Source organism: Phyllostomus discolor, chromosome 3 (genome assembly GCF_004126475.2).
Source record: "Phyllostomus discolor isolate MPI-MPIP mPhyDis1 chromosome 3, mPhyDis1.pri.v3, whole genome shotgun sequence".
NCBI classification, from domain to species: domain Eukaryota; kingdom Metazoa; phylum Chordata; class Mammalia; order Chiroptera; family Phyllostomidae; genus Phyllostomus; species Phyllostomus discolor.
This window is the reverse complement of record NC_040905.2, coordinates 197,562,793-197,574,228: the sequence shown is the minus strand read 5'-3', so window position 1 is coordinate 197,574,228 and position 11,436 is coordinate 197,562,793. Positions and strand designations below refer to the sequence as shown.

The window sequence follows — 11,436 nt, the reverse complement described above, 5'->3', positions numbered from 1 at the left end:
AGCTCCCACCAAGAGGTCCTCTGCAGCCGTCAGGAAGAGAAGGGCAGGGGGAGGGCACGGCCCTTCTTAATAAGGGCGCAACCCAGAAGTTGCACAGTCACTTCTGTGCACGTGCCCTTGTCTGAACTTAGTCATATGGCCACGCCTACTAATGTACGTGAGGCTGGAAAATAGAGTCCAGTGGGGCAGCCAGGGGTTCAGCTAAAACTCAGGGGTCTGATCGCTAAGGAGGATGACGAGAATGGATATTGGGGCAGATGACCATCCCCATCACATGGAGATTCTTGTAACCATAGAAACAATGGTCAGAATAGCAAAGCAAAGAGGTGCTTAGAGATGGCAGACAGACCCAGAGGGGGACTTGTTGAAATGCACACAAGCCAGGGACAGAGTGATGCTGGGATTCAGGTCTCCCAACTCCAAGTCCAGTGCTCGAAACTGGAGAAGGCATTGCCAAGGGGTGGGGTGAGGGGTTGATTTGAGAGGGACTTTGGCTTTCTGTGTGTTATCTTAGCTTCGACTTTATTTTTATATCATGTACGCTATATATCTACCAAGGATTTATTTACACAAATCTTGGCCAATGCATATATGAAAAGGCATTATCTTCATTAGTCAACAGAGAAACTCAAAACCACAGTGAGATAGCACCATACATCGTCAGGATGCCTAAAACCGTTGAGAATGTGGAGCCATTGGAACTCTCGGATATCTCTGGTGCCACCACTTCGGAAAACTGGCACCACCTGCTAAAGCTGAGCACGTTCTTGTTGCCTAGTGATTTCACATCTAGGGATTTACCCAACAGAGATGTGTACATACATTCACTAAAAGATGTATCTGAGAATGTTCATAGTAACATTTTCTAATATTTGTCATAACCAAAAACTAGAGATAAGCCAAATATCATCCACAGTTAAATGCAGTATATTCATATAATGGAATGTTACAGGTATGAGAATGAATGACCTACACACAGCAACATGAATGAACGAATCTTACGAATAAAACTGGAGCAAAGAAGACAAAAGAGTGCATGCTGTATTATTCCATTTTCATACAGTTCAAAAACAAGTAAATATGCAATTAAGTCAGGATAGCCCTGACCAGGTAGCTCAGTGGTTTAGAGCGTCATCTCACTACGCCAAGGCTGCAGGTTCCATCCCTGGTCAGGGCACATACAAGAATCAACCAATGAATGCATAACTAAGTGGAACAACAAATCAATTTCTGTGGGTCTGTCTCTCTCAAAATCAGGTAAAAAAAAAAGTCAGGATAGTGGTTAGCCTTTGGGGGTGGAAGGGTAAGCAACTGGAAGAAGACAGGAGCCCCAGAGTTCTGGAACTGTTCTTTTTCTCGGGTTGGGTGCTGGTTGCACACGTATGTTCAATATGGGACAATCTGAGGACACTTACACATCTTTGCACCTTTCTGTATATATGATACATTTTTAATAAAAGTTAACTTGAAGAAATAAGTAGATGAAAATGTGAAAGCACAAAGAGAGACGTGTCTGGTGCACCCCGCCTGGGTTTACTTAGTACGACACAACTTTCGGCGTGAGGACCTCAGGAGAGAGCCTTCCTGTACTTGTTTCCTCAAAGAGAATAACCAGCGTCTGACGTAGCGGCATAACAAGGACCTCCAGGGACTGTCGCCAGGCCGGGACTCACAGGACAGATCAAGGTACGAAAGCTCTGAGGACTTAGGGAGGACACTACATCTAGCAAGTGCACTCGTTTTTGTTTTTGTTTTTACGACTTTTAAAAAATGTATTCATTTTTTAAGAGAGAGGGGAAGGGAGGGAGAAAGAGAAGAGAAACTGACGTGAGAGGGAAACGGGTCGATGGCCTCTCGCGTGCCCGCACACAGGAACCCGTCCCACAGCCCAGGCCTGTGCCCTGATGAGGAATCAAACTGGCGACCTTTCAGTTGGCGGGATGATGCCCAGCTTACTGAGCCACACGAGTCAGGGCAGGTGTCCTCGTTTTTACACTGGCAACAAATCAGAAGCTTGTTTCAGAATAGCAAGGACCTGTTGTTGGCTTTACCGTAACACACAAGTCTCCCTTTTCTCTGCTGAAAAAGTTAACTCAGGAGAAAGGCAGAACCTAAAGGACGATAAAATAAACAGGATTTCAGGGCCACAATTCCAAGGGCACATTCACGTGGGTTATGATGGAAATGCCTCCCTTACGTAATGGGTGTCCTGAGTTGAAATAGGTAACCAAACAAAACCCTTAATGGCTCAGGTGACTCGGTTATCTCAACAGAAAAGAGTCATCTACTTCTCAGAGAGCTTTTCCATGTGCTCTCATTTGATCCTGATGGAAACACACCCTTCACCCAGGTTCCATGGGCAAAGTTAATTACCTTGGAAATTAACTTTTAAGCTAACCTGAATTTCGGTTGGAAGTTACTTGGTCCTGTCCCTCCAGTTTGCATACTGTGAGGTTGAGGCCCAGAGAGGGAAATAATTTAATGGCCAGCTCACAGACAGTCAGGTGGCAGCGCTGGGAGCAGGACCTAAGCGGCTGGGTTCTGGCCTGGTGGCTCCATTGGTTGGAGCATCATCCCGTGCACCGAAAGGTCCCCGGTTCAATCCCTGCTCAGGTCATGTACCTGGAAAGTGTCCGATCGACATCCTTCTCTCTCTCTCTCTCAAATCAATGACCGTATCCTTGGGTGAAGATAAAAACAAAACATTTTTTTAAAACCCTAAGGGGTTGGGTTTCAATGACCGTGAAAAGTGGCCAGTCTCAGACATTGTTAGGTTCTGTGAAATCCCATCACCCTTCCCACTCCCACTTCTGCGAATCACACTTAGGACACAGAAGTTTCGCTGGTGAGTCCCTGGAGTCAGTCAGGCCCTCCCTTGGGGCCCAAGGTCTGTGAGTGTGCACTTTGTACTTTCTCCCAGGCCAGAGCCCACGGAGGGTGAGGCAGTTCTGAGTAAAGTGAACAACAGACTGACCTTGGAATACAGGAGGAAGGTTTGTGAAAGAAGGAAAGAAAAGTCAGGAACAGGAGAGAGAAAGAAAGGAAGGAAGAAAGAAAAGAAAGAGGGAAAGGGAAAGGAAGGAAAGGGAAAGGACAGAAAAAAAGAGGGGTGGAGGGGAGAAAGGAAGACTATTATATGCATGTTTGTGTGTTCCCAGAAAAATGTCTAATAGCATAAAACCAAAACTGCCAGTGAGTAGGGAGCAACGGGGCCCTCCCGCCACAACCCCCCACCCCCACCCAGACCCCAAGGACACTTCTCTTGCTCAGCAAGCAGGTTGGGGCCCCAGTACCTTTGTACTTGCCAGTTCCTTACATGTCCTTGAATCTTCACCTGGCTGCCATCCAGATCTTCGCTCCTCTTCTAACCATCTCATTCAAAGACCCACTGTGCCTTCCCCTAGCACCCCTCACTGTTCAGGAGACCATCGTTGTGGTTGCCTCCACAGCACTCATGGCTACCTGAAATCTTGTGTATTTACTTGATTTTTGCCTGCCCCACCCATGATCCATAAAGACAGGAACTCTGTCTTGTTTCCCACTACATCCTCAGTGAAGGACAGGGTCAGACCTGGAGCAGGAGCTCGATGAGTACTTAGTGAATGAGGTGGGCCTTTCACTTTTTAAAAATGATTTTTAATTTATTTTTAGACAGGGGGAGGGAAGGACAAAGAGAGAGAGACATCAATGTGTGATTGCCTCTCACATGCCCCCTGCTGGGGGCCTGGCCCAAAACCCAGGCCGTGCCCTAGACTGGAAGTCCCACCCACGACCCTTTGGTTAGCTGGACGGCGCTCAGTCCACTGAGTCACACCAGCCAGGGCAACCTTTCACTTTTTATTTTGTATAGTTCGTATTTTTAATCATTTTTGAAATGAGCATGAGTAGTGTTTTGTTTTTTTTTTTTTCTTTCGTGAAAACTTAAAGAAAAGCAGTTAGGTTACTGCACAGGAGTCTGTCCTCAGCAAATTGTCTTGAGTTAGACAAGTTTCCAGCTCCCTCCTGGTGCTACTTGGGGACTCAGACCAGGCCGAGTCTGGCCTTGGCCAAGCCCACATGGCACTCAGCAAGCCTTGCGGGGATGCAGATCCCCTCTTCAGCCCTGATTGGTGTAGCTCAGTTGGTTGACGGTCGTCCTTCGAAGTAAAGGTTGCTAGTTGATTCCAGGTCAGGGCACATGTTTAGGTTGGGGCACGTGGGAGAAGCAACCTATCATGTTTCTCTCCATTTCTTTCTCCCTCCCTTCCCCTCTCTCTAAAAATAAATACATAAAATCTTTAAAAAACCCCCCTCCTCCCAAGACAGCCAGAGCTCCTCCCCAGAGCGTCGGAGCCCAAAGGCAGTGGAGGGGCTTGGGGAGGGAAAGGGGCCGCGGAGAGAGCGCAAACAGGGCGAAAAGAAAGAGACTGCGGAGGGAGGGGCGTGCAGAGGGGCGGAGAGAGTGCTAGGTGACAGTGAGAGGCGGGGTGGGGGGGGCGGAGATGGGGACCCGAGAAGGTGTGGGGGTCTTTCGCAGGGCGGAGAGGGGACCTAGGGGCACAGTGAGGGAGGGTGACAGAGGGCGCCGGGTGGAGGGAGGTGAAGGTGAAGGTGCGAGGGTGCGCAGAGAGGGTGGGACAGGAGGGAGGTAGGAAGGGGAGCAGGAGGGGGCGGGACTGGAGGAAGGGCAGGAGGCGGGGCGAAGCCGGCGGCGGGCGGGAGCGCAGTGGAGGAGAGTCGGGCGCCGGGCGGAGCTTCGGCGCGCCTCTGCCCCGCTGGTGGCCAGCTGCGGCTTCCTTCCATAGCGGCTTCCTCGCGAGGCAGGTGAGTCCTGGGCCTCGGGGACCTGCTCGGAGCGCACTGGAACGGAGATTGGTTTGTTCCTAAGAACCCCCCTCTCTAGGTCACGCCGCAGAAGGCAGCCGTAGAGGTTCTGCTCTAACGGCAGGCATAGGTGGACTTCGCCGCCACGGAGCCCTAGAGAGAGGGGGTGCGAGGGTGGGACCAGTATCCCCACCTCGGCTTCTAGAAATAGAAAATGCTGTGGCTCGGGAGCCAGAGCCTTTTGTTCTCAATCTGAGCCTTGCCAGGGGCTCCCTGCGTGACTTTGGGCGAGTTCCGCCTCTCGCTGGGCCTCCATTTCCCCACCCGCAAAGGGAGAGGGGTCTTTCCGTGGGTCTAAGTTCCAGACCGACTTAGATTCACTTTCTTGACCAGCTTCCTCTAAGACATATCCCAGATTCGCCAGGCGCGTCCCTTCTGCAAACGTGGCTGCACTCTGACCGCTAGAAACCTGTATCAACTTTGGGAGAAGAAGCAGCATCTAGCCTGTGGACAGCAAGCTGAAGAATTTGTTTCCTTTGCATTGAGGCACTAATCCTTTCACTGCTGTCCACCCAGACGGATGTTATTATCTCATTAAAGACGAAGCTGGGGCGCAGACAGGTTTAGAGACAGGTAGGACCAGGCTGCTCTGTCCTGCATTTTGTCCTATGCAGTACAGGTGTGCCAAAAGGAAATTTTTTTAACATTCTGAGGATTCCTAATATATTATTTTTAAATTGTATTTTATTGATTATTGCTATTACAGTTTTCCTGATTTTTCCCCCTTTGGCCCACTTCACCCAGCACACCCCACTCCCTCACACAATTCGCCCCACCATTGTTCATGTCCATGGGCCATGCATGTAAGTTCTATGGCTACTCCATTTCCTATACTGTACCTTACATCCCCATGGCTATTCTGTAACTACCTATTTGTACTTCTTAATCCCCTCACCTCTTCACCCATTCCCCCACAGCCCCTCCCATCTGGCAACCATCCAAGCACTCTGCACCCAGAGTTCTGTCTCTGTTCATCTTGTTTGCTTAGTTTGTTTTTTAGATTCAGTTGTTGATAGATACGTTGTTTTGTTGTTGTTTTGCCATTTTAGTGTTCAAAGTTTTTATCTTTTCCTTAAATAAGTCTTTTTAATATTTCATATAATAATGGTTTGGTGATGATGAACTCCTTTGGTTTTTTCTGGGGTGGTGCTCCAGTGTGGTCTGTATCTGTCCACTGGGTGCTCTGGTCTTGGGGTTTCCCAGATGGTGCAGGCCAAAGTCAGCCCCCACCTGTGTTTTGCCTGGGGCCACCATGCCTGAGTTCTAGAGCAATCTGAGATGGCTGCTGCTTGTGCTGGACTTGGAGATTCCCAGGAGAAGCCAAGCTGTTTGTTAACCTAGGCGGGGCTTCTTGTGCAGGGCCTGGGGCTCACGGAGGCCAGCTGTTGCTTATTTGAGAGGATTTAGGAAGCTGTGAAGCAGGAGCCAAGACCAGCCATTCATATGGAAAAGTAGCTTGGGTGGGCTCATAAATTGGGAGGGGTGGAGTCTCTGGAGATTTCTCAAACAGGTCAAACAGAGTTAGCCAGGTTGATGGATTCTCAGACTTGGCACCAGCTTGCTGGCTCTGTCGGGGGAGGGTTTAGCAAAGGGACAATGGCCTCCTCTTGTGCCAGACACTTCAGTCTCCCCCTGTGTGCCACTGGTGCCTTTCAAGCTGCTACCCCAGTGCAGGAGCTGAGAGGGAGTGAGTCTGAGTAGGTGAGTCCAGGTGTGGGTCCTTTAAGAGGAACTGCTTGTGACTCCAGCAGTTTCTTCCACTGACTCAATCTCCGCTGGTTTTTGCAGCCAAAAGTTGTAGGGACTTATCTTCCTGGCACTGGAACCCTGGGCTTTGGGGCCTGGTGTGGGGCTGGGACTCCTTGCTCCCAAGGATATCCCTTCTGAATTTTTAAAAAAGATTTTATTCATCTATTTTTAGAGAAAAGGAAAGAGAGGGAGAGACACATCAGTGTGTGGTTGCCTCTCATGCGACCTGGCCCACAACCCAGGCATGTGCCGTTACTGGGACTCAAACCAGAAACCCTTTGGCTCACAGGCCAGCACTCAGTCTATGGAGCCACACCAGTCAGAGCTCCCTCCTGAATTTTTATCCACTACACATGGGTGAGGGACCAGCCTGTTCCACGTCTGCACCCCTCCTACCAATCTGGATGGATGTGGTTTCTTGAATTCCATAATTGTCAGACTTCCATTCAACTTGATTTCTGACGGTTGTGAGTGATGGTTGTTTTATATGTTAGTTGTAATTTTTTTTAAAGATTTTATTTATTTTATTTTTTTAGGGAGGGAAGGGAGGGAGATAGAGAGAGAGAGAGAGGGAGGGAGAGAGAGAGAGAGGGAGAGAGAGAGAGAGAGAGAGAGAGGAAAGGGAGGGAGATAGAGAGAGGGAGAAACATCAATGTGCGGTTGCTGGGGGTCATGGCCTGCAACCCAGGAATGTACCCTGGCTGGGAATCGAACCTGGGACACTTTGGTTCCCAGCCCGCGCTCAATCCACTGAGCTATGCCAGCCGGGGTTAGTTGTAATTTTGATGTGGTTGTGTGAAGAGGGGAGCTGTTTCTGCTTATGCCCCCATCTTGAGCGGAAGTAAACCCTAATTTTCTAGAATTTTTTTTTAATTCAAATATGTCTAAGCAGCTAGAGAGTCTAGTCCTAGTTATGCTGCTGACTCACTGAGATCTCAGTTAAGTCTCTGTCCCTCTCTGGCTCTGTCTTCCTTGCTGAACAGCCAGGGCTTGGTCACATGGTCTGCAAGGACCCTTCTGCCTTTAGCATTGCTAACAATAGGAATGGCAATCATAATCGTTTCTGTACCTTGACCTACAAAGCCCTGCCTGAGCTGACTCCTACCTACCCCAAGCACCAGACTCCTCGCCCTGCCCATGACCTTTGCACTTGTTCTTTCCAGTGCCAGGGGCACTTAACCACCTCATTTTCCTACCCAGTTATTCTTCAGATCCCTACTGAAAGTCCACATGCCTAGGAGGTCCTCTGACAAAGACGAGATGAGGTCCTCGGATTGAGAACCTTGTGGTTCATGCTGAATTCATTAAGCTTAAGCGTTTGTGTAGTTCTTTGTCTAACATCTGTGTCCCCCATTATTGCATGCATATAAAAGCCATGAGGGCTGAAACCCTGCCCTATGCCCAGAGTCTAGCACATAATCAGTGCTCAGAAGTGTGTTGTGCAGTGAACAGATAATCACATTTAGTCCAACAGTCTTGTGAGGTTGGGCCCTTGTGCTCTTACACACGAGGAGACGGCTTCAGAGACAGACACTGCCAGGGTCACACAGTGAGTGGGCAGCACTAGAATTTGAACCCAGTCTGCATGACTCTAAAGCCTGAACTTCCACTTGCATCTCATTCCAGGATCTTCGGCTGGGAAGACCGTACCCAAGTGCCAGCGATCCTGGCCCACGCAGCCTGGAAAGAGACAACCGTTAGATCGAGGAGGTGTGTCTTGTCCAGCCTGGTTTCCCCTTGGCCCTGGGAACCTAAGGTGGACCTGGGAGGGACTTGGTCCCCTCCTGTAGACCCATGGCTCACCGGCGAAAGATACAGCTGTTGACATGGGACGTGAAGGACACGCTGATCAGGCTCCGCCGGCCCGTAGGAGAGGAATATGCCGCCAAGGCCCAGGCCCATGGGGTGGAGGTAGAGGCCACAGCCCTGGAACGAGCCTTCAGGCAGGTGTTCAAGGCTCACAGCCGCAGCTTCCCCAACTATGGCCTGAGCCATGGCCTCACCGTCCGTCAGTGGTGGTGGGATGTGGTCCTGCAGACCTTCCATCTAGCGGGTGTTCGGGATGCCCAGGCTGTGGGCCCCATCGCTGCCCAGCTGTACAAGGACTTCCGCAGCCCCTGCTCCTGGCAGCTGTTGGAGGGGGCGGAGGCCACCCTGAGGGAATGCCGGGAACGAGGCCTGAGGCTGGCAGTGATCTCCAACTTCGACCAGCGACTAGAGGACATCTTGGTGGGTCTTAGTCTGCGGGAACATTTCGACTTTGTGCTGACCTCTTGGGCTACTGGCTGGCAAAAGCCGGACCCCCGCATTTTCCATGAGGCCTTGCGGCTTGCTCAGGTGGAACCAGCGGTGGCAGCCCATATTGGGGACAGTTACCACAATGATTACGAGGGGGCACGGGCTGTGGGTATGCACAGCTTTCTAGTGGTTGGCCCGGGGTCTCTGGATCCTGTGGTCAAGGATTCTGTGCCCCAAGAACATATCCTCCCCTCACTGCCCCATCTCCTGCCTGCCCTTGACCGCCTGGAGGGCTCATCCACAGGGCAGTGAGGCTGGTGAGGGAAGTGGCTGGGCCCGACAGACCCTGGAGACAGGGAGCCCTTTCCTCTCCGAAGTCTGGCCTTTACTCTCTCCCTGCAGCCTCCCTAGTGCATTCTGACTCTAATGCAGTGAGTGTCTTATTTTACGGAGAAAATGTAATGGACTTTTTGGACAACCCGATACTTTCAAGCTTTGTTTTAGCAGCAGGGATGTTTTGTTGTGGAAGATCTTAAGTGGAACCCCAATGTGCAAACCAGGAAAAGAACGAGAAACTGCTAGGGTTGAGGCAGAGGTCCTAGGGCCCCTCATTCAGGACCTGAAGCCTCTACAACTCCCTGTACCTCAACCTACAAAGCCCTGCCTCCACTGACTCCTGCCTACCCCAAGCACCAGACTTCTTGCCCTGCCTCAGGACCTTTGCACTTGCTCTTTCCAGTGCCGGGGCACTTAACCACCTCATTTTCCTACACAGTCATTCTTCAGATCCCTCCTGAAAGTTCACACGGCCAGGAGGTCCTCTGACAAAGACGAGATGAGGTTCTCAGATTGATAACCTCGTGGTTCATGCCGAATTCATTAAACTTAAGTGTTTGTGTACTTCTTTGTCTAACACCTGTATCCCTTATTATTGAATGCCTATAAAAGCCATGAGGGCTGAAACCCTGCCCTATTCCCCCACCCCTCAAAGCCTGAGGTCAGAGGAGATTCAGCTGTGCTTAAGGATATGCTCTCTAGGACCATGGAGACTAAACAGGAGGTTTCCAACACGGACCACCACAGTTACAGTCATGAGAAGAAACGTGATTCTCCCCCACCCCCACCATGTCTTAGGTACTCTGCTGCTCCTTTATATGCATATAGAGTCCTCAGAGCTGCCTTGTGGGCACAGGTAGTGTGAACTCCACTTTACAAGGGATTCAGAGGTTGCATGGTCTGCCAGACGGCACAGCCAGTACGGGAGGGAGCCAGGGTTCCAATTCAGGCATGCCTGACTCCAAAGCCCACTGGTTAGATCATGAGGTTGCAAGTAGAAAGGGATCTGTGTTCACGAGATACAGTGCAGTGGAGATCCTGGGAGAATAGGGAAGGCGTCCTAAAGGATTTCAGTCTCAAAAGGACACCCCAGGCATAGGGGTTAGCGTGGGGGTAGGAAAGCACCGGGAATGGGGACCGGAGCCCAAGGAGGCAGGAGTGTGACTGGGGAGAATTACAGACACTGAAGAAGTCTCTTCCTGCCTTTCCCCTCTTCACCCACCCCTGTGCCCTAGCCAGTGCCACACACAAGGGACACCACAGGCAAAAAGCAGACAGGCACATGCATGCTATGTTCTGGTACTGACAGCCAGGAAAAGCTTTGGAGTGGACCCTGAACTGGGGCTGGCATTTTTAAAAAAAACAATTTTATTTTCAGAGAGAAGGGGAGGGAAGGAGAGAAACATCAATGTGTGGTTGCCTTTCACACACCCCAAGTGCAGACCTGGTCTGCAACCCAGGCATGTGCCCTGACTGGAATCGAACCAGCAACCTTTTGGTTCGCAGGCCAGTATTCAACCCACTGAGCAGCACCAGCCAGGGCAGGGTTGGCATTTTGATGGACAGAAGGATAAAGTATCCCTAGCAGCAGCCTATGGACTGGGGCCTGAAGGTTGCTGTGGGCAGTTGGGTTGCTGGTTTGGGGAGCATGGGGTAAGGGACTTTGGGTGCCATCTGGAAGACTTGGGCTTTGACTGTGGTTTAGGGACAGGGAGGCTCTTCTCAGACAACTTCTTGAGTGTCAGGCAGTGAGGACAGGGTCATGAGCTATGGTCTTAGAGCCACATGGGCCTCAGAAGTCACTGCAACCAAAAATGAGTTGCCAGTACGTTTGTGGACTGGGTTGGATCCACCCATTGTTGCCAGTAAATTACTGAGCGTACTTTCAGAGTGGGGCGGGCTCTGGCCCCACCTTGGGGCCCAGGAGCCTGAAGTTGTAGGTAAGATGGCCTTCCACCTGTTCTCCAATGAAACAAAAATGTGAGGACCACTGCTCTAATGTGACCTTAGTGACCAGGAAGGGACTTGCTCCCTTCCCTCCAAGGGAAGGGATTTGCCCTTGGCCCCAGCATGCAGGGCGCAGAGCAGACTCCGGCCCTGAAGGACGTGCGTGCCGAGCCCAGCCACCTGCTCGCATCTAGGAGTGTCCGCAAGGATGAGGGGGACGTCAACCTCTCAGTAAACACACTCGAGGATTCAAGCCGGCCCTTGTGGGGCTTGCCCAATGACCGACAAAGAACTTGGAAGTAA

General features: G+C 50.8%; 1 protein-coding gene across 2 annotated transcripts; it reads left to right on the top strand.

Annotated features, from left to right (window-relative positions):
• The first annotated feature begins 4,705 nt into the window (after nt 1-4,705).
• Nucleotides 4,706-9,763, top strand: HDHD3 (haloacid dehalogenase like hydrolase domain containing 3). Of its 2 annotated transcripts, none has more exons than XM_028523448.2 (2): nt 4,706-4,803; nt 8,239-9,763. In XM_028523448.2, exon 2 carries the CDS (start codon nt 8,407-8,409, stop codon nt 9,160-9,162), a length of 756 nt encoding a protein of 251 aa, XP_028379249.1. In that variant the 5' UTR covers nt 4,706-4,803; nt 8,239-8,406; the 3' UTR covers nt 9,163-9,763. The 2 variants fall into 2 exon arrangements, with proteins under 2 accessions (XP_028379249.1, XP_028379244.1); XM_028523443.2 differs by having other exon boundaries at nt 4,710-5,436.
• The last annotated feature ends 1,673 nt before the right edge of the window (nt 9,764-11,436 follow it).

Excerpts from the sequence above, each read along its gene's own strand:
- HDHD3 (XM_028523448.2), top strand. The coding sequence starts at position 8,407 with ATGGCTCACCGGCGAAAGATACAGCTGTTGACATGGGACGTGAAGGAC.